This window comes from Poromitra crassiceps (assembly GCF_964638095.1).
Source record: "Poromitra crassiceps genome assembly, chromosome: 5".
Classification (NCBI taxonomy): domain Eukaryota; kingdom Metazoa; phylum Chordata; class Actinopteri; order Beryciformes; family Melamphaidae; genus Poromitra; species Poromitra crassiceps.
The window spans coordinates 52,403,994-52,427,213 of NC_139642.1; the positions used below are offsets into that span (position 1 = coordinate 52,403,994).

Genomic DNA, 23,220 nt, shown 5'->3' on the forward strand with positions numbered 1-23,220 from the left:
ATACTTTGTGCTTTAGCCTATCTGCCCCCTAGTGGCTGTTCAGAGTCACAGCACAATGCAAGTGAATCTGGAATGATCACATCCCATTTTCAGAATCGTTCATTTATTTGTTTTTTTATTATTATTATTTTTCTTTTAGAATAAATAACATTGTACAACTGAATATGAGAATAAATGACTTTTTTTTTTACATTGTGACTTTCCTTTCCTCCTGCAAAATTCCTCTCGCACTAAGAAGATAGCCGTGGTCTTTTAGTAGTTGCTGAACCCGGCTCTCTCCACGTTTAGTAGGGGCAATCTAAATGGTTCAGCCATGATGGACCATGGGGTGGTCGCTCCAGGGAGGCAGGCTGGAGAGTTTCTCCTCAGTGGCTAGTTCGATGGGCCAGCCCCAGGCCTTGAAGAATTCGGCCAGGTTCTTACCTACAGCCTGGGAGAACGTCTCGGCGTACAGGTTCATCTTGCTTTTGTTGTCCCCGGGAACGTTGCTCATGTTGTGGTAGGCAGCAAAAACCTTCTTAAAGGCCTCCCAGCCAAACTGGTCTTGGAGCTACAGGGGAGAAGACAGAGGTAGGGGTGTAGGTAGATATAGGTCTCCATAAGAAACACTCTCATTGACTCTCAAAATGGGCCGCAGCATTCACAAGTTTGGGAACCCCTGATCTATGGATTCAAGGCATGCAGAGCCAATAATGTGGTCAGTTAATTCAGTTGTAAAAATCTGTCAATAATAATAATAATAAATAAATGTGTTTGATTATTCAACAGGCAAGTTGGGATTTGAATTTGTCTGTTAAATGCAGGCTCCCATTGAATAGAAGCGCTGTTCCTCTCCTACTACTTTTCTATCCTGATCCTCAACTATTAGTATTCTCACCTGCATGTATGTCTCCAGAGCCACCCACATGTGCCAGCCGCCTAGGTTCCTGCCTTCCTTAACATACGCCTCTGCACGACTCTTCCTCTTTTCCAGGGTCATGTTGGGGTGTGCCTGCATCACATGACACAACACATGACATTCACCACATTAGAACACTCATCAAGGTGGAATGAGGTGACTGCCATACACTGGAGATTGTGAAAAGAAAACCAATTTGACATAAAGTAAACAGAGAGGAGGCTGTATTTTGTGTCATCTTTTGATGTGACAATATGCCACAATACATAATTGGTCACTTTAAGACCATGGCCCAAACAAATGTTTTCCTGCACCTGTGCCCTGTTGATCCCCAGCACCTCTTCATGGATGTACACCGACCACAGGTTGCAGGTACACTCTGTGGTGTGTGACGGGAACTCCCAGCAGCCCCTCTGCTGGTTGTGTCCTAGTTCGTGAATGGGACCCCACAGGCCCGAACGCCTGGCATAGTCAGGGCTGATGATCTCAGCCGCCACAGCTGACTGCATCATGATAGGGTAGCCTGCATGCATCCAGCCTGAAGAGACAACAGAGAAAGATGGTGTTGGAGCTTTAGGATGGATTAAGGAACTGGTAAAGGGGTATAAGAATAAGAATAAGAATAAGAATAAGAATAACAACAACAACAACAACAACAACAACAACAACAACAACAATAATAATAATAATAATGATAATGATAATAATAATAACAACAACAACAACAACAACAACAACTGGTATAATAACCTATAATAACCTAACCAGAGTTTACAAAGTGCTTCATATAAAAAGAGAAGGAAAAGGAAAACAAATCAAATGGAGCAACCAAAAGAAATGACACGGCTAAAAATTAATAAAAATATTAACACATTCACTGCCAGCCGTTTTTCAATACTGTAGTTAGCTTCTGCCAGAGGGTTTTTTTGAGGATTCTGGCTCATCTTTCAAGAGCCGAGGATTCGTTTCTGTTAGGATTTTGTGAACACACAATATCTCAAAAGAACTAATAGAATGTGTGCTTTCTCTGTCTAAAAGAGTTAGTTTGTAGAGTTAGTAGTTATGTAAGCATTAGCAGTTGAATACAGCATGGTTTCAGCGTCTGAAAATTTATTCTGAGATAAACGGCTTTTTGTGAAATTCGATAGAACAGTCACTTTAACCATTCATTTTTGGCATCAGTAAGACGTCAGACATCTAAACAATAGTTTTGAACAGTAATTTCCTCCATAACAGCAGGAAACACCCCTCTCCTTCAAACTCCTCCCTCCGTGTGTGTTCTTCTTGGCTGCAGTGGGCGTGTCACAAGCTCGTTTCTGTTGCTGCTGTAACCTCGCGTCACCAGGCTCACTGCTTTGCTGCTGTGCCTGTCTGCTGGCGGCCGCTGTGCAAGTCTGGATTGCCTCGCTCGTTTCTTGGGGTTCTGAGAGCTTTGATGAAGCTTTTGCGATTCTGGTCTTATTTATGCTGCGTGTTTCAAAGTGTGTTCCACCCGTAATCTATTATGCAAATTTGCAAAACCCCACCGCCAGCTCCCAAGCGCGAAAGCGTTTTCGCCAATCCATTTTCATGAGAATGGCTTCCTCACACTGCTTTTTGCTTGCCTTCCTCTAGAATGGAGAGCACTGTCGCCACTTAGTGGGTCGGTGGAATGGGTTGTACACCTTCGGTGGCTCCAATATTTTTATAGGAGACGTGGGGGGCATTGATCCACGTAGCACCGTCAAAATTTTTTTTTTTTTTTTTTTGACGTCTCAACTCGTCATTGGCAGTCAACCGTTGGATTGTTTTTGACGAGTCAACTCGCCATTGGCAGTGAACGTGTTAAAAGACAGTAAAGTAAATTACAGTTTGTCGCTTTTTAATTTTTTTTAATCAAACTTAGGCAGCTGCTGGTACTTTCAATAAAGAAGAAGAAATCCAGCCCTCAGTAACTATAGAAAGATCATAAGCTGCAATTTTTTATCAAAAAACAAAAACAACATTTCAATCTGTTTCAAGAGCTTTACACAGCAAAGTGAGGTATCTAACAACTTCCTTTTAACAGCAGATGCAGGGGAGAAAACAGCTATTTGAATATGGCTGTGAGATATTGAGATGATTGAACGGGAGCTAACTGTATTTGGAGATGAGTCGCTTACCATGGGAAATTTGCACATCTGCTACAAAGCGTTCCTTGCGGGGGAGCTTGTGTGGGATGGCAGCCAGGTCGGCCACGCCCTTCATAATGTCGTCCCAGAGCGCTGCCACCTCATCGGGGCGCTCCAGCTCCCGAACAGCACGCGACGGCACCGTGATGATGATGTTGTCACACTCCAGCTCCGCCCAGGGCGAGGGGGCTGTACGCAGCACTGACCAGTCAGCTGGGGTTGTCACACCTGCAGAGAAGGGGGGAAGGGGGTTACGCTATATGCCACATTCATTTCTATATCTAAAATAGGATGCATGCATCAGCATTTGAATAGCATTTTTTTGTTACTCGACCCCTGAAACACACAGACACACGCACACGTGTGCGCACGCACACACACGCACACACACACACACACACACGCACACACACACACACACTCACCAGACTTGTAATAAGGTGCAGGTACGGCGACTTGTACGGTGACCTCGACCCCCTCCACTTGTGTTTTGGGCGGGGCCACCAGGTAGATGAGGCCTCCCCACAGGTTGCACACCTGCATCGTCTCCGTGGTGACGGGGAAGCGCTCGTGGACACAGGGAGCTCTCCTCAGCTCCTCGGCTTTCAGATGGTCCGTCTGACAGCCTATCTGCACCTGAGGAAGACATGGAGGAAGTGGCACTGCCTTGATGAGAAACGCAGGAGAAATAGTTTCTTTCTAGGTGCATATAATACGGTATATGAATACTTGGGATGTATGACTGGCTACCTGAGACAATGATGAACTCAATAACCCTGACATTTTCATTTCATGACATCGTACCTTCCAGCCCTTGTTGACAATCTCTGCTGGCATGGACATGAAGGTCTTCATACCAGGAGAGAGGTAGAGACCTGTACTGAGCCACTCTTCACCTCCTAACACGCACGCACGCACGCACACACACACACACACACACACACACACACACACACACACACACACACACACACACACACACACACACACACACACACACACACACACACACACACAGAATCAAAGGTTAAACTCACAAACATGTACTTGTATAAACCAATCCCTCCAGGATTTTGCGATTTTTTGTGTGTGATTGTTGCGATCAAAATGCTTGATTTTGCAGCGCCTTTTCTGAAAGATTTCTGAAAAAATTGCGATGCAATTTGTGATGTTTTATGTGATTTTTGTGCAGTTGAAATTGACCTGGCAGAAATTGCAAGTTGAGGAACCTGCTTTGCCGTTTTTGTGGAGAAATCACAGGAATTTTGCAGATGCAGTATTGCAAAGGAGATTGTTGCATATACAGTACTTGTTGCGCTGCATACTTGCACTAAGTCAAATTCCTCGTTTGTAATTGAATTACTTACTGCGGATATTAAAGTGAATCTTGACTTACTCTGATGAGGGATACACTATCCCTGTTGTAATACATTGCCTTTTGAGCACCAGACAGCACAAGAGACACTGTGATATCTGCTGTAATACCACCGTCAGCTGAAAAGAGCCCGAGGCCAAGAGAGGAAGGGCTGACAAAACTGCGATTCCAAGTCAAGCCACAGCTCTTTCAGGAGAGATAGAATTGCCACCAATACCTGTTTTTCCACCTCATCCTCTGACATCCCAAATAGGGTGATGATGTGTATACTGTAGAAAACACTCTTTGCATAGTCTCTCTCTCTCTCTCTAATAGCAGAACAGCAGCCATGTTCTTATGCACAAAAATGGAGGACATGCTTTCACAGGGTGCTAAATATTGTGCGCAATCAGGTGAAATTACACGCATTGCCTCGATAGCAAATCATAAAAGTACTTTTTATGTGCACAAAGGTATTTGTCCCCAGTGTAAACCATTAGTAAATATGGAGATGTGTCTTCTTAATGATAAAAAAAGAGGCCTGACCAGACCTGCTGTTTTAGCATTAATCTTGATCTTGTAGTCCTTGACAACGGCCATCGTGGGGTTCTCCTTGATGAGATAGGGCAGGAGGGCATCAGGGTCCGGGCACACCTTATAGACCTCTGCGCCCACACTGAGGAGGAGGTGGTCCTTGGGAGTCCGCACAGGGCAGCTGTCACACACCTTGATGACAGAAAATAAATCATGAACACATCGTGGTTGCACTAATAGGATGATGCATTCTAAAAATCCTGTTCGCCAGGTTCCTCTTGTAAAAGGGATTTGAAATCAGTCTTTTACCTGGTTAAATAAAGGTTTAATAAAAAAGAAAAAGAAAAAATGCATTACGTAATCTACGACCTTTACTGACACCTACTGGCAGAAGGAATTGCCACACATAAGGCTCTGCCAACCACCCACCCCCTACTACACACACACCTCCTGTACCTTTGAAATGTAGTTGCCTATAATTGACACAAGCGATAAAGTAGAGATACACCAAAACCGATACTGATATCGGATATTGGTCCACTACTGACTCAAATAGCTGTATCGGGTATCGTGACAATGGGCCGATCTGGTATCGGATACTATTATTTTAATAAATAACAATTCAGTACATTTATCTATGCATGTATTGATTGATTACATTAGCCTGATGTTGCCTGACACATAAAAGATACATAAAATACAGCTTATTAATTAAACACGGGTATCGGATCGGTACTCGTATGGGTGGATACCCAAAGCCCAAGTATCGGTACTAAAAAGTCGGATTGCTGCATCCCTACTATAAAGTCACATTTTGACAAGTGACTATAAAGAGGAGGCCATGCTTACAAACACACTAATTTATAGTCATTCGATGCAGACCTGTGGCATGCCCGACTTCTTCAAGATGTCCGTGAGGGTGGACACCACCTGGGTATAGGAGGAGCAATCATGAGCCTCCATGTGCAGATAGGTGGCGCAGTCCCCGCCCAGCTTTTTAAGTTGTGTCTCCTCCTTCTTGGTAAGTTCCTCCCCCTGGGCAACATGGCCGGCGAAGCGGCACAGAATCTGGCGGAAGTGGTAGCCATCTTTACAGGCCTGACCGGGGGTCGGGGCCTTGTAGCAGCCGGCCCCCAGCGTCGCCGACAGCAGGCTCAAGCCCATCTTGTTCAGGATGCGGTTCCCTGGAGAACAGCACAACTTAAATTATTCTATCGCGTTGAACCTATTATGATGAAGGTTCAACCAACATGGCTTTTGGTACAGAACAGTCCATTACATTATATTCAATCAGTGGGAAGTGCCTGTGATATGTTTGATCTGTACACATTACAGTACCTGCGAAGTCTGTCATTGGGTTTTGCCCACGGTGTGTCTGTGCCCAGTACCAGGCATGACCACCAATCAGCAGTCCGCCTCCTTCTGCCACAAAGTCCTGGATGTCCTGTGCGTGCTCGTCACTGTACGCGTTGCACACAAACACGCTCAGGTCTTTCCTGAAGCCCGTCTTCTCACAGCTGAACCCTGATTCGCTGAGCAGGGAGAAGGCGTGCCCAAGACACGGCTGGACACCAATCACCCCCTTCCGGCCCTCGTCCAACCACTGAACGGCATTGTTCCAAAAAGAAGCCAGCGCCTGTGATGAAGGTAGTGTTTTGGAGAGACAGGAGTTTATTGCAGATGACATCATAAAGATCAGGGGACAATTCAGCAGATCAAGCGCACACCTCTAATTTTGCAAACTGCTGAAGGCCATAAGTTATACTATGCAACTATTTTTAAGGCCCTTCAAATGTAAACTAAAGTTTTTCTTTTTTACATCCTAAAGTCATATTCTTGAAGAGTAGGACTTATGGACAATGTGCTCTTTTTATTGTTATTATTGCATCATAACTCAAAACACAAGCCTGTTTTGCTCCAATGTTTACAAACAATATAAACGTAATTTTTTATGGCTTCAAGTACATCTAAAACTCATTTTTAGCTCTTACAAACGGATATTCTTAGATAGATAGTGCTCTGTCAGAGCTAAAAGATACTTTAAGATGAAAAAAGTTAGCTTATTTTGAAGGGCCCTAAAAGTTGCATAGTATACCTTTAATATTTGACAATAGAAATATGATAAGTCGTCATATTTGCAGTCGGAATATTGGCATCTTATCAACAATATGATTTTTATAGACCAGATCATTAATTCAAACTTCACCTGTCGTCCGAGGTTACCCTCATGCGTCACTACGATGACCCGACCCTGCCCATAGTAGGCTCCTGCCAAGAAGGCCCGTCCGTTCTGGGTGGTACCGATGGGGAAGGCCAGCGGGCCGTGGACCAGAACCTCAGAAGGTACACCACACTGGATGTTAAACTCTGAAATACCCTGGAGGAGGAACTCCAAGTCATCCTCAAAATCCTTACCGATACTGTATTGAGAGGGGGAAGAGGAGAGAGAGAGAGAGAGAGAGAGAGATAGAGAGAAAAAGAAAGAGAGAGAGATGTGGGCAAAGCAGAAAAAGGAATTTGCATCTGAAGGGATGTGCATCTTCACACCAAGTATGAGATACACATTAGTATTATAATAGCTAATATCACAGAGAATTCCATTTTTCTCACAATTGTTCTTTTTTTTTTACCACCAGCCTAATAATGGAAAAGAATGTAGTGAGAAGTGAATTGCACAAGCCAGTTACATCAAAGTGTCCTCTAAGTGTTCTTATTCCATCTTGTGAAGGGCTCATTGCAATAACAAATGTAACATGGAAGTCTCCTTCAAAAACGATCCAAGGCACAGTGTAGGCCAGGGTTTGTGGAAAATTGAAATGCATTTATTTTACATGGCAATAAAAAATAGAGGGATTAATAGTTACAAAATAAAATATATACAAAATAAATGCAAGTCCCCTTCAAAAAGGACCCAAGGCACATTGTAGGGGTTATACAAAATTAAAATGCATTTTACATTTAAAATAAGGACATTTTACCTTTGCACAAACCCTACAGTGTGCCTTGGATTGTTTTTGAAGGAGACTTGCATTTAAATGTGTTTTATTGAGACCATATTCTGCTCTACTGGAAATAGCACAGTACACCTGAAGTATCCAAAGAGCACCTGTATGTGATCACCACAAAGACCCAATGCAGTGCTCCTACTCCATTGTCTGTCTTCACATAATTTGTTCTTAGTTTATTTTTATTTTTATTAATTGTGTTAGCTCAATTTAACATACAAAGGTTATATGCATGATAAATCCACCGCAGTATTATATTATGACAAACATTGTTGGCTCACAATTATACACACCACAATGACTTAAATAGGTCAACAAGAATGTGAATGTTATGTGATTGTCTGACTGTTTCAATACAAAAATTGGCAATAAAAAAATTGCAATGAAAGAGAAGTATATACTTACGATACAGCCAGCCAGGAGGAAGGGATCTGAGGGTTGACAGGCAGACACTCCACCTCCCCCAGGTGGTCAGAGAAGTAGATCCCTGCCACACTGGAAATCTTGTTCCCTGGGAAGCCAAGGAGGGTGTTCTCCTTGGGGTGCTCCTCAGCCCAGCTCCACGCCTGCCCAGCTATCAGCACCCCTCCCCCAGCCTTCAGGTACGCCAGCAAGCCCTTCACATCTCCAGCCACGCTGTAGGCATCTGTCACATACACCCCGACCCCCAGGTTGTCATTAAAGGCCCCCACCACACTGGCTTGGAAGCTGGATCTACTGAGATTATCAGCCACTGCCTTGACGCTGTCGTGGACCCCCACACGCAGGTTGTCACATTCGTCCCCTCTCAGCCAGGTCAGGGCGTTCTCCACCAGGTCCGGGAAGGCGGTCACGTAGCCCTCGTGGCCCAGGACCACGATCCGTCCACGGCCGTACAGGGAGGCAGCCATCAGCACCTGGCCCCGGGTGTTCATGGCCAGAGGGAAGGCGTGGTCTCCAATCAGGACCAGGTCACTGGGAACGCAGGGGCCAAGCAGGTCCAGCTCTCTCAGGCCCCTCATCAGGGAGAGGTAGGCCACCTCATGGTGGGAAGGGCTGGGCTGGCTGGACATGGTGAGGAGGAATGATGCTCTGGAGGTTGGTCAGAAGGTCCGGTTGCGAGGGTGGAGTGTAGCTGCCGAGTTCGATGCGATTAAGCAGCTGTAGCTAGATGGAGGTGCAAACAATCAGCCAGGCTGCCCTGTGGGGAGAGGAAGAGAGTTGAGAGAGCTCAGAATAAAATAAATTCCTCACTGACGGCCAGTAAGTGATGTGTGACTGATTGAGAGAGATAAAGGCATCAGTGTTGTCTTTTCCTGCTTTTAAATGCTGCATTACAGTCAACATAAAGTGATGTCATTTTCTGAACTTAGTTCCCAGACTGTTTTAGCTGTTCTATTATTTGCCTTTACCCACTATATCCACATCGCTGATGATTATTTAACGAAAATCCCATCATGTATTAAATATTTTTTGTGAAAGCACCAATAGTCAGGGGAAACTACCCCTGTCTGCATTATATTTTGATCACAGTCTTATTTTAATAAAAAGTCAAAAGTGCTTGTGACATCTCACATTAGCCCACTTAGTAGAAAAATACTGAGATGCATTATGTATCGCCATTCAGTCTAAAAATACAGAGATATGATTTCTGGTCTATATGGCCGAGCCGTAGTCTCGATAGCACAGGGGTGAAAGCCACTGCAATACGGTACATCATGCTTACACTATTGCTTTGCTTCTGGCTGTATTGCTTAAAACAATGCAGAAAGTGAAAGCGAGATCTAACATCAGTACTGACACCAATACCACAGCTGACACCACAGCGAGCAGATTATCCTTGAACTACATATTTACCTCAGTCAGTGTAAGTCTCAGTCCCAGCTTCTATCGTTCCACACAGACACAGCTGTTTGCACAAACAGGTGAGAGCGAGTGTTAAAGAGCAGCTCAGATGAAAAGATACAGAGGAAAAAAGGGGAGGGATGTCTGCGAGAAAATATCCAATGGCAGAGCAGATTACTGCAGGATAACACCTCACTGGGCAGTGTGGAGGGAGTCACCTGCCTGTCAAAACTCAGTGAATAGGTTATTGTGTACTCGTGGGTGGAGTGCAGACTCTTGAACATAAGGAAGGAGCTTGTTTGTCCAGCCAAAGTAAATGTCAATATTTGGTACTAATTTAAATATTAATTTGGCTGTGACATATACAGTAGCCTAACAGTTAGCAGTGGGGTCACAAAGTGCATTGACTAGGTAAAACATCTAAACAGAGGTTTTACAAAATCAGTTTAACTTGGCCGAGAAGAGTTTGACTTCCAAAAAAATATCCAGATTCTACATTTGTCAGCTGCTATTGATTTGCTGAATGTAGGATGAAATAGCCCTGACTCAGACACTTGACTGCCCATCTTGCACAGCTCTGCTTCTACTGTCGTGGTTTGACACAGCTGTAGCCTGTTTACTGTCAGAAGCGTCATGCCCATTGAAACTGAGGGGGCAGTTGCCCCCTCAGATTTTTTGAAAAAAAGAAATTAAGGGGGAAGTAAAATTCATGCTGTTAGTTATTATAGGTATAGTTTGCATAGCAAGTTAGTTGACTATATTTGTACTACCATGCAGCTAAAGTTAGCATTGTAATGTTAGCCAGAGCTGTTATGGCAGTGAGCTGTTTTTACCACTACCACCACTGTCACAGGTAAATCCATTTGATGTCTCCAGGTCAAGATGCAGTTTTTTTAAATAATTTGCATTGTGGATACTGGATATAGTCTTTTTATGTGAATAACATTTTGGGTGAAGCAAGATTGAGCTATTTCAAGAAAAGTGGCAGCAGTGTAGAAGCTAGTGTGGAAGTGACTAAGCTAATAACCATAAAAGCACAATCACCGAAATCTCTAAATAAATATACAGTATTTACCGTAATGAGAAAAGGAGCAAAATATTGATGGTTAAAACTGAATCATGATATCACAACACTCTAATCCCAATGATAATTTAAAATGAGATATTATAAATCTGGCCAACATTTTAGAAATAGCTAAATGGACGATTGATAGATAAATCAATCAATCATGAGTGGATTCAGCACACTTTATCTGGGCAGACTGATTGAATCATTGCAGATCTATTCAGACCTTAGGTCGCCACCAAAACTTTTCTGCTGGGGACCTTTGGTCGCTGCCGAATGTTTATCTCTAAATACATATACAGTATTTACCCTAATGAGAAAAGGAGCAAAATATTGATGGTTAAAACCGAATAATGATATCACAACACTCTAATCCCTCTAAACTCTAATAAAAAAATTATAATTTAAAATGAGATCTTCCTCTAAATCTGGCTTCAAATGGCAAACATTTTAGAAATAGCTAAATGGACTGATTCAATCATGAGTGGATTCAGCACACTTTATCTGGGCAGACTGATTGAATCATTGCAGATCTATTCAGACCTTCGGTCGCCACTGACATTTTTTAGCTGGGGACCTTTGGTCGCCACCGAATGTCGCCCCCTCAGAATTTTGGTTTGCATGACGCCCCTGTTTACTGTAATTGCTGTAATTGCTTTTGACCCTGCTGCAATCCCCTAGTGGAATATTTGTGTTTTGCTGGAATATCGTTACAATGTTTTTCTAAAATGTTATGCCTTCACACAGATCATTTCTTGAAAAACCTGTTTATCTGGTTTTGGAATATGTAAAGAAGAGGGTGTTAGGCTACTTGAAGAAGAAAAAAGTTTGCTATCATCTGGCCAGTGACAAATAAAGAGAAAGGAGCCTAACAGGTCGAGATAAATGTTCTGTCTGGAGTCAAATGTTCTGCCCAGTTTGACAAGCATTCAAACTTCACCCTCCTCCACACAACTGCATAAAATGTAAAACACTGTATTCAAACAGTTGCAAATACTTCACTTGACACTGAGCCTCCCTCTGGCGTGGTGTCTAGCTTTAAGCTTGACCATATGATATGCCATATATCATATCATATGACTTTACTGATGGCTTCAGTAGTGCGTTGTCTTCTGTCAGTGGCTGGGTGGAGTAGCAAGGGAGTTGGTTGGTTGAAGTGACTCACCCAGATATTCATCGAAGCAGGTGATGATGTCATGTCACGTCTGTCCACCGCACCGCTCACGATAGAGTGACGTTTAGAATCCAGCTTTCCACGATGAAATCAGACGCAAATCCACCAACAGTTTCCACCAGGAAGAGTTCTAATTACAAGCGGAACTAAGATCAGCGCGTTTCTAAACGAGTGTATTTTTGTGACGGACTCCCGGTTCCACAGCAAAACCAGTCCCCCTGCAGTTTCTTCATGCACGACATGCGTGCTTCACTTCAACGTCACCAACTCAAACAGAAGTTAATGTGCCTCTTGAAAAGTATGATTGTTGCTTGGAATGCTAACGTTGCTGCACTATGATAGCTACATTACTTTCTCTGTTCATAGTTGTATAAAGTCATGCCGCTCACAAACACACCGCTCAGTAGTTTTGCTGTGATTCATCCACAGATGTCGTGCACACTGGTGAGCGCAGCGGGAGCTCGGATCTCTCTGGCGGACGGGCGGGCTGTGATTCTGGGCCGGGGTCCGGACACCGGGGTCACCGACAAGAGATGCTCCAGGCACCAGGGTGAGGAGTCTCGAGTCCGCCATAGCTAGCCCGATAATGCACGCCAAACTCCATCGATTATTTTGTGTTTCACGTTGCCTCTTTATCAGCAATATACACCTATATCTTAAGACTTTTTAAGAAGGGTTGGAAACCAATATTCAATTCGGCATATATCCATTAGCTACTAGAAGCGAGATTCCTAGGATCGGCCGCTGCGCGGCCTCGCCCGAGCGACCTGCGTGGCCTCGCCTGCTCTATTATGCACAGCGCACAATTTGCTCAACTTCACATCACTGATGCCATCGCAATTGCTCAAGTGACCATCAACATCAATGATGAGTGATGACATCATGGAGTGATCTGACATCACTGAGTGCACAATTGCTCAACTTCGGCCTCGCCCGCAGCTCGGCTGCTGCGTGGCCTCGCCTGCTTTATTGGCATGCAGCACAGGGCACAATTACTCAACTTGGCATCTGTGGACATCACTCACTGATGACATCACAATTGCTCGAGTGGTATCTCGAAACAGAGGTCGCGGGTACTTGGTCCCAAATTGTGAGATTTTCTTCTAATGGCTTTCCGGCAGACTGGATGCCTCTCACAGTTGGATGGTCTCACTCTAAACGTGGTTCTTCTTCTTCTTTGAAGTTTCCGGTGTTTCTCACACCTCCTCAATCTTGGCTGTTGCGCCTCGTCTCATGTTCCTCCGCTCCTCATCCCTCCTGAGCAACGCGCCTTCACCTTCGTGAAGGGGTCCTCCGTTAATAGAGATTTCAGCCCAGGGGCGGAAGCCATCATCTGGTACAAAAAATATTGTGAGATTTGACCCTGTCTCTTTTATATAAAGTTGATTTTGGTCAATAATGATGTCACTGATGATGCCTATGATGTCACTCGCTTATATGAGATGATTTTGGTCAATCACTGATGTTGTCACAATGCCTATTACATCATCAATGATCTCACTCGCTGATGTGGGATACAAATTTAAACAGAGCCCACTTTAGCCTGGGTAAACCCAGGACGTGATCTGCTCTCAGTTCTCAGTTCCTTGTGACTCGTGAGCAGGGTAAGCCTGAGAGCAGGTCACTGGGGGCTGGGTTTACCCAGGCTAAGCCCACTTACCCCCTTTTATATATTATGATGATACAGTACAGTATGGCATAATAAGTGCTGCTTCATGGAGCATCTAAACACCAAATTTACCAGACCCTTGTGATTTTTGAAAGGTGTTATGTCATCATGTTCTGTGGCACGTTTGCAGATAAGCAAGGCAAATTTGTACGGCCAGAATTTGAATTGAGTTTGGCATCAGGACTTCTTGCTGGGAAAGGATGAGTCTGACACAAGAAAGAACAAAGTCCCCTCGTCCATTCAGCCTAGGTTGCCAAAAGCCACTTTAAACATCGAGCACATATTCCTAACCCAACCCTATGTCCATATACCTGTAGTTGAGTACATATTATGTTTGTGACAACATTCTTTGTGTGTCCTCTACCTCTAGTGAAGCTGGTGGCTTGTTTCGCAGACCAGGATGTGCTTGTTACTCAGGTATGAAATCAAACAGTTGAGTCCAGCACCAGTTTATAAATTCATCCAGGGTCAAAAATTAACACCAGCCACATACTGGTAAAATATGCAAATGGCTGTGTGTGTGTGTGTGTGTGTGTGTGTGTGTGTGTGTGTGTGTGTGTGTGTGTGTGTGTGTGTGTGTGTGTGTGTGTGTGTGTGTGTGTGTGTGTGTGTGTGTGTGTGTGTGTGTGTGTGTGTGTGTGTGTGTGTGTGTGTGTGTGTGAGAACAGGGAAAAAGAGAGCATTGCTCTCAGTGAGACTGCCCTGAATACATAAGGGTTAAAAAAAATCTATAGAGGCTGGTAAAATGTCAACATATACACTAGCCATTTGGCCAGTGGACAAAAAAAAGTTAATTTTGGACCCTGATTTAATTGATTCCACTCCACACTTTTGCAACTCATATACAGTACAGTAGGTGACCTGTGCTACTGTTTAGCCTGAGATTATGCTGTATGTGCACTGAAAGTTAAATAACCTTACCAGATAAACTCATCTGTTGAAATTCACCTCTATGAGTCATTGCTTTTCTTTGACTCCACCCACCACTGCCAGGCTACAAAGGGTAAACACTGTAAATGCGCATTCCAGGTACCATATAATCCAGTTATAGCTCAGTGTTCTATTGTATCTGAATATTTGTATCTGAACATCACTCTCCTCTCCCTCCACCACAGCTGGGTCCCAACCCCAGTTTCCTGGCCGGTGAGAAGCTGGGCCGGGGCCAGTCTGGTCGACTCGCCCAGGGAGGCACCCTCTACCTGGTTAACCAACACCACCCATTGAAAGTGCACTACTCCCTCAGCTCCAACGGGACAGCCTCCTCCAGCACAGCCTCTAGCACAGCCTCCAGCACAGCGCACAAAGGGCTGAAGGCCACCCATAAGACGAAAGGAGGGAGAGACGAGAAAGAAAGAGACACCCAGTCAAGTCCAGGAGCCAAGCGCAATATCAAGGATTTCTTTTCTGCCTCTCCCATGAAGGTAACACTTACTGAGCTGCAACCTCATTGGTTTATTATTCCACATAATTTGCATTTCATGAATGTTTTTTTTCTGTAAGGTTAGAGAAAAGATGGTACATAAAGGGGAGAAAATGTCAACCAACTAAGTTTGAGAGGCAAATATGGTGCTTTTCAACGGCATGGTAACAGTTTATCTTGCCTTTTTTACGTAGGAATTCGCAAACTCTCCTTTTTTTCCCAGCAGTCTTTGGTCTTGCTGCCTTCAGCCTCTTCTGAAATAAAATCTGTCTCCTTGCTTAGCCTTAACAGATGGCCATTTTCAGTTGGGGAAGTAGCCTACTGTAGTGTATAAGTTTAACTGTTACATGTACCGTGGCTTTAAGGGAAGTAGCCTACTGTACTGTACACGTTTAACTGTTACATGTACCGTGACTTTAAGGGAAGTAGCCTACTGTACTGTACACGTTTAACTGTTACATGTACCGTGGCTTTAAGGGAAGTAGCCTACTGTACTGTACATGTTTAACTGTTAACATGTACCGTGGCTTTAAGGGAAGTAGCCTACTGTACTGTACACATTTAACTGTTACATGTACCGTGGCTTTAAGGGAAGTAGCCTACTGTACTGTACACGTTTAACTGTTACATGTACCGTGGCTTTAAGGGAAGTAGCCTACTGTACTGTACATTTTTAACTGTTACATGTACTGTATGGACAAGTAGGGTCACTATAAAAGGAAGCCTCTGAGGCTATCTCCTTGCTGTGACTACCGGTACTGACTACACAGTTTCCGGGCACAGCAGTTTCATTCAGCATGGAAAACCAACAGGTACTAGCAAAAGCGAGTAGAGGCGAGGCGATACTGTGTATGCTGTCGAAAAGCGGCAAACATGTTTTCTGTGAGGTTTAATATGGTGTTTCTCTTCAGCCATCTAAGAGGTCACTGAGCCCAGAGAGGGGGGGTCCTGAGGTGAAGCGCCAAAGGAGAGATGACAAGGGGTCAGATGGAGGGATGAAGAAAGAGGAGGAGGACGAGGAGAGAGTGGCAGAGGAAAAGCTGAAGCAGCTGCAGGAGATGGCAGAGAAGGCTACTGCAGGGAGCAGTGGCAGCACCCGGCCTTCGTCATCTTCGTCTTCCTCGCCCTGTCCAAAGAGCAACTGGCAGCAGATCGGCAACCTGATGCTCTACACTGCTGCTGGGGTGAAGGGGAGCGAGAAGGTGAGAACTCTGCCACAGGAACAACTGATGAGTGTTTTTCTGTGTCTGTAGGCCAGATATGGATGGTAAATGGTAAATGGACTGCATTTATATAGCGCTTTTATCCAAAGCACTTTACAATGTGCCCAGATGTATGTGTCTCACTCTAACAGGCTGTACTTCTTACTAAATCCACACAAAACTGACAGTTCACACTACATACATACGGTATATTATACATCAGACCCTTGAGCTACTTCTGCTCTCACTCACAAAGTCAAAATATAAGTGATGTGATGTCTAGTTTTTGAGATATTAACATTTGTTTGGCACAACTCATACTAATTAACTGCTGTTGTGCCACCCGGAAGTGTTTGTTTAACAATAAACATGTAAAAACGTCTTAAAACAAAGGTACTTACAGGCATATATTTTCCAAAGCTCTGTAGTGTGGTGGTAGCTGCTGACTTTCTTTGTGCTGAACCAAAAGTGAAAGGAACTGCAGCAAATGTGATACACGTGTTCGCCACTAGGTGGCCACAATACACACTAACAAAATGTGACACCTATGTTGTCCACTAGATGGCCACAATACACACTAATGGCCCAATTCCACCGCAGGTAATAGCGCGGTCCCGCTCCGCTCGACTCGATAAATGGTCTCATTCCACCACTAAAAACTATCCCAGCCCGGTTTGTATTGGGGTCGAGTCGTGCTACTTTTAGTACCTGCCTCGTCGTGGTTCTATTCTGTGAACCCGCGTTCATACGGTGACGTGAAAACATTGTTGACGACTGATTGGTCAGGCAGAATCGTGTTTACTCTGTCTACTGACTGTCAATGCAATGCTGGCGGCTGCATACCAGTTTAGTGGTCTTACCTTCTCTTCTGTTATGTATATTTCCATCAGTCTTTTGTGTTGCTGCCTTCGCCTCCGGTGAAATAAAATCGGGGGAGCTCAGGGAGCTCTGTAGCTGAGTGCAGGCTGCAGCGCTCCTCTAGGCCGCAGCGGGTGTTTGGTGAAGCCGCGGTCTTGCCTGGTGAGAGGCCGCGGGGTAGAGGCTTCACTCTGTTGCGCCTCTCCCGTCCCCGCACAGCGCAGCGCATGCCTGTGAGTTTGACTAACTACAAAGTGATATCCATTCTCTTGGCCGATTGTCACATTTGCCCATGTACACTGTAGGTCATTTAGAGGCACCAGTATTTCATAAACAGTTTAAAAGTTCTGTGGATGGATTTAATTGTAACGTTATGTTATAGCCTACTTCGGCTATAATGGAAGGACAGATATGCGGTCGCTATGACGACCAGCTGTGGGCGGGGGTGGGTGGGGGCAGATGATCCGCGGTGGAAGCAAAACGTCCATCGGGCCGATACGATTAGAGCCGAGTGGTGACGAGCTGTGCAGGGCAGTAAAATGTGGTGGAAATGAGCCATAACAGTGGCCAGAACACGGATAATGATACTGCTTATTGATACCGATTAGGGTTGTCAAAAGTATCGATGGTATCGAAAAGTATCAATACTGAACATTTGAATCGGATACAATACTAATTTGCAACAGCTATCGATAGTGTCGATAACTATCGATACTAACAATTTGAAATGGATACGGTGTGTGACATGTAAATAAAGAAATCAATCAATCAATCAGATACAATACTCATTTGTAACAGTTTTGATACCATCAGTGCTTTCTTTTGATGAAAAATCACATATTGTTCCCTCCCTATAGACGGTTTTCACCAGAGCGCAACCCCACAGCACTTCCTTTTTCTCAGCATTGGGCAAACTGCAGAAATATTCACTCGACATCGTTACTTTTGTTTTCGCTGCTCAGCTGTATAGACGGTTTTCACGGAATGGTCAGTCCTGCACTTGAATGTTTTTCTTTCTTTTATGTCCATAGCAAACACTGAAACAGGAAGTGAGCGGGGGTTCAATTTAGAATGTTTTTGTTGTCAAGTTAAAACCGTCTATAATTGGTGCGCATCTGTTGCTTCAACAAGCTAAACGTGCTAAAGGCTAAACACTCTGAAATAAATATACCATAACAGTAAAAAAAAAAAACAGGAACACAAACACTAATGCTAGTACTGAATGCTGTGTGCAGTTTACTGACGTCACCTCACCTTAATACACTACTACTACTACAGGATATCTGGGATTTGATATTCAGAACAGTTGCCTCTCTCTGCCACTTGGAGCCGCCAGTGTGCAAAGTTAGTAAGGCAATGAGATGCTGCAGATAATGTGTAAATGTCAACTTAGCATATTCTCTTCTCCTCCACCTCCTCTTCCAGATTGCTGGGTTCGACATAGACGGCTGCATCATCACCACCAAGTCCGGCAAAGTCTTCCCCACTGCACCAGATGACTGGAAGTAGGTCTCTCCATTTACTACAGCCAGGACATTTCATATGAGACTGACTGACTGTGGCTTTCTCTCTATTTCTCCCTATCTCTCTTTATCTCTGACCCCGTCTCTCATGTCTGTAAGGTTTGTTGTAATAGTGTTTGTTTAATTTACAGGATTCTGTTCTCTGAGATCCAGCCTAGGCTGGGTAGCTTGCTGAAGAAAGGATACAAGGTGGGGAGGAGGGACATGTGACAGCTGTCGATATTTACTTACCGTTGCAACATGGAAGCCTCTGAAATATTGAGCTATAGTAACTGTGGATTCCCATACCTTCTGTCCATGTTGACCTTCTGCCAGGTGGTGTTCTTCACCAACCAGATGGGGATCACTAAAGGGAAGCTGCGACCGGAGGTCTTCAAGTCTAAAGTGGAGGACATCCTCAGCAAGCTGCAGCTGCCTGTACAGGTGGGCTCTGTTGTAGCGTGACTCTCATCACTCATCGAGACATTGTACACACACAGCTGAGGTTTGTGCTCCTTCCTCGTGTGTCTCAGGTGTTCGTAGCGACCGGTCCAGGTGCCTACAGGAAACCGGCGATGGGGATGTGGAACCACTTGTGTGAGAAGGTATTTGCCATTAGAGACACATGGCACACACACCCATACTATTTAAAGACCACACCTCACCTCGTATTTGCCCCAAGACAAATGCACCGAGCAGAGCTAAAGGATTACAGACAACTGAGTCACGGAATCCTCCCATCTAATATTGTTCAGCCATGTGAATGTTGTCTTTGCACGCGACAGTTTGCATTTTGTGCTTATGTTTTCGTTTTAATTGTGTGTGTGCTTTCTACTTAAGGCTAACGGTGGCGTGACTGTTGACAAGGCCCAGAGTTTTTATGTAGGAGGTGAGTAAGCTTGTAATACTGTATGTATAGTGGTGTTGTCATAGTGATAAACACACACACACACGCACACACACACACACACACACACACACACACACACACACACACACACACACACACACACACACACACACAGCATCTGACATAACCTTTGCTCTGTCCCCAGATGCAGCAGGTAGGCCTGTGAACTGGGCTCCAGGGCAGAAGAAGAAGGATTTCTCCTGCAGTGACCGACTGGTAAAACCCGAGAGCTCGACTTGATTTGCCTTGACTTAAATTGTCTATATTTATATTACAGTATCTCAACTTAAGACCGTGAAAGGCGTTGAAGTTTATGCTTGCTAGTCAATTTTGTATGTTGTACAGCCTCAAATGGCATGATCTCAATACCCAGAAATCATGTAACCTGATGCCAGTAAACGCAATCCTTAGGCGAGAATGTCTTCTTCTTAGCAGCTGGTGGGGATAGAGATGATTGAGAAAGTCATTTCACAGCAGGTTGAACCATCATTAGGGACTCCATAGCACTTTGAGCTTTAACGTCGGTTGCAGAGGTCTTGCAGCTGTTGCGGTTTCTTGATGTTTGTTTTTGAAACAAGACTGAATCACTTCCATTTGGTCTTATATTTCATTATAACTGCCGTTAAATACAATTCATTTGTAAATTGGACTTGATGGGAGAAAGTGGGCACTGAGAAAAAGAAATCTATAAAATATGAGCATAATGTGCCCCTGTCACCTTACCTGTTTTCTTTACTTTCCTTCTCCCTCTTGTAGTTTGCTCTGAACATCGGGTTGCAGTTCCACACCCCAGAGGAGTACTTCCTGGGCTGGAAGAGCGCCCCCTACAGCCTGCCTGAATTTGACCCTGTGAGTAAAAAAAACAGAAACCACCATACTGGCCGTGGTACTGTTAACCTCTAACACAGTCTTTCTTGTATAGTGTAAGACGACTATGTTTGTGGGCTTGGCCTATATCGGTAGTTTTGTGACTGTTTGTCTTTATCCGAGTTATCAGAGGAAGGTGGACTCCAACGGCAGGCTGTATGACCCGCCCTCCGCCTCCCTCACCTCCAGCAAGACGGAGGTCATTGTCGCTGTGGGTTTCCCTGCATGTAAGTGAAAGCAGACTATACATCACCTTGTATCGTTCAACCCTCCCCCCCCACACACACTAATGCCTCAGCTCTCTCTCTCCTCTTCCCTCCTTCCACAGCTGGTAAATCCACTTTCTTCCACAGTCACGTCATCCCAAAGGGCTACGCCTACGTCAACAGGGTGAGTGGATCTTTATCACACGCACAGCAAAGCGTTAAGACACTTCTCTTTTATTGAGCCTTGCTCAAAGCCCGAAAACCGTCTGCAAAATATTTGCTTTCATATCCACATGCATGGTAGCAAATAGTAAAGTGATAAAAAGAACGTTTTGACAGAATTCCGATATTGCGCCAAAAGTGCCATAATTAAGCAATAACACACAAGAGGGAGTACTGTTGTATTGTAGATTCGGTTAGCGCGACACTTTTGAAAATGTCTCTCGACAGATATCGGATCAGAATAAAGTGTCGCGTGACGAACCATAAATTGGGCTTAACGTTCCACCTGTAATGTTTGATTTGTGTGTGTGTGTGTGTGTCAGGACACGCTCGGCTCGTGGCAGAACTGCGTGTCGGCATGTGAGCGAGCTCTGAAGGAGGGCCGCAGCGTCGCCGTAGACAACACCAACCCAGAGCCCGAGTCTCGCAAACGGTAAACCACAACTCTTATCGATTGCTTGCCTAAAAGTGTACTTGTCTTGTGTGCGTGCACTTTTATCTTCATGAGCATGCACAACACTCACACTTCATTAGGTACACTGCACCTCTATGCAAACAGCTGGCTGCTGCAAACAGCTGACTGCTGCAAACAGCTGGCTGCTGCAAACAGCTGGCTGCTGCAAACAGCTGGCTGCTGCACAGGGACTCAGGTGTAAAATAAATAAGAAAAAGCTGAAGTATAAAGAGAGAATGGAGATGTTCAGTTGCTTTTCCCTTAAATTATTAATTTAAACCACTTTGAACTTTGTCTGATGTTTGGTACATCATGTGATTTTGGCACTTAGAGAATGGTGGAATAACCAGAAACCCTTTCAATCAGACAGAACACCTCGTTGACAACAGAGGTTAGAAGAGAATGTCCTCTATGAATGTCCTTAATGTTTGTGGATATGCTTTGCGTATGTTTTCCAGATATGTGGATGTGGCCAAGGCCGCTGGAGTGTCCTGCCGCTGTTTCCACTTCTCAGCCTCTCTGCTGCAGGCCAAGCACAACAACAGAGTAGGACTCTCCTCTCCATAATCTTACCCTCCTCTACACGTCTATTTTACTCTACTTGTCCCATCAGTTTTTGTTTCACTTAAAGGAGGATTTCAGTATTTTACAATCTGGACCTTATTTTACTTTTTTATTTATTTACAATAACAATCTAAGCCTGTGTCCGTTGCAAAAATACGCTTGTTCAGTGGACGTGCATGCAGGCTGCCAAGGCAGGAGCAGCATCTGGGCCATCTCGGTCAATACTGCACCAAACATTTCTACTCACAGGATTAGTTAGTTATACATAAATATAATAATAAAAATTCCAGATTGAAAAATACAGAAATTCTCCTATAATGCTGGTGATGAGGAGTGTTTTTAAATGCATTCTTCTTCTTCCCAGTTCCGTGAGATGGCTCCGTCAGACAGCAAACACGTCAAGGTCAATGACATGATCTTCCATAGCTACAAGTAAGTCTCCGCAACCTGTTGATAACTCTCTCCCTCTCCCACTATATTCTGTGGATATCTGTACTGTATAAAGAAACCAATGTCTTCAGAATTCAGGGTTATGATTACGGATTAATTTGTTAGTGATTTTGTCCACTCTAACCTGGAACTCTCTCTGGACAGGAAACACTTTGTGGCCCCCGATCTTTCCGAGGGTTTCTCTGAGATCCTCCAGATCCACTTTGTCCCTAACTTCAAAGACAGCCAATCAGAAACCCTATTTCGACAGTTCTCTGAAGGCTGATTGGACAGATGGCACTCTAGCAGCGTTGCTGGCTTGCTACTGGCAGATGATAGCCAATGAATGAAGTAAGCAGTGGGATCCAACCCAGCAGAAATCCTGTCGGTACTCCCTGAAGTGGCAGGAAAACACACCAGACAGACTTAAAGTTAGAGACGGATTTATTTTTCTATTCAAGCTGGTGGAATGTGATTGATTGATTGATTGATTATTGTAGGGTTCACCATTACCAGCTCTGCAGTGCTGCCTGTATTCCTTCACTTCTGTGCATATGGCCTATGGGACTTTGACTACACATTTGAATGCAAATGTTAACAAGCACTACCATGCTAAATCCGGTCATTTTCACTACAATGTATCAAACTGTATTGATGAGAATGAACAGATTTATTTGAACTGAATATGCCCCAACAGCTGGGTGTGCATGCAACTTGGATTTAGCTTACTAGAGGTATAGTATGGTAAGGAACCAGGATCATTACTTTTATGTGTTGTGTAGGATTTTGTTAATTTCCTCTGCAAATGAATAGACTGCAATCCAGGAACGTCTGTCAGTGGTCAGAAATGTTTGTATTTCTGTTCATAATAAAACACTGGAGAGCAGTTTTAAAATAATGACCATTACTGGC

At 44.2% G+C, this 23,220-nt stretch overlaps 2 protein-coding genes across 3 annotated transcripts; one reads left to right on the forward strand and one right to left on the reverse strand.

Moving 5' to 3' along the window:
* Positions 1–109: 109 nt before the first annotated feature.
* LOC310777237 (TRPM8 channel-associated factor homolog) lies at positions 110–16,749 on the reverse strand. Of its 2 annotated transcripts, XM_083637532.1 has the most exons (13): positions 16,698–16,749; positions 9,778–9,829; positions 8,347–9,121; positions 7,143–7,356; positions 6,275–6,572; positions 5,819–6,120; positions 4,954–5,128; positions 3,853–3,947; positions 3,474–3,684; positions 3,040–3,276; positions 1,213–1,436; positions 878–991; positions 110–550 (listed from the first exon to the last, which is right to left on the reverse strand). In XM_083637532.1, the coding sequence occupies exons 3-13, from the start codon at positions 8,991–8,993 to the stop codon at positions 308–310; spliced, it is 2,760 nt and encodes a 919-aa protein (XP_083493658.1). In that variant the 5' UTR covers positions 8,994–9,121; positions 9,778–9,829; positions 16,698–16,749; the 3' UTR covers positions 110–307. The 2 variants fall into 2 exon arrangements, with proteins under 2 accessions (XP_083493658.1, XP_083493659.1); XM_083637533.1 differs by lacking the exon at positions 9,778–9,829 and having other exon boundaries at positions 16,698–16,727.
* pnkp (polynucleotide kinase 3'-phosphatase) lies at positions 12,210–23,214 on the forward strand. The gene is made up of 18 exons (XM_083637534.1): positions 12,210–12,303; positions 12,435–12,555; positions 14,045–14,091; positions 14,790–15,095; positions 16,006–16,296; positions 18,580–18,659; positions 18,809–18,866; positions 18,993–19,100; positions 19,190–19,261; positions 19,497–19,545; positions 19,712–19,782; positions 20,323–20,415; positions 20,564–20,660; positions 20,762–20,823; positions 21,185–21,294; positions 21,774–21,861; positions 22,244–22,311; positions 22,474–23,214. The coding sequence occupies exons 2-18, from the start codon at positions 12,435–12,437 to the stop codon at positions 22,592–22,594; spliced, it is 1,842 nt and encodes a 613-aa protein (XP_083493660.1). The 5' UTR covers positions 12,210–12,303; the 3' UTR covers positions 22,595–23,214.
* Positions 23,215–23,220: the final 6 nt, after the last annotated feature.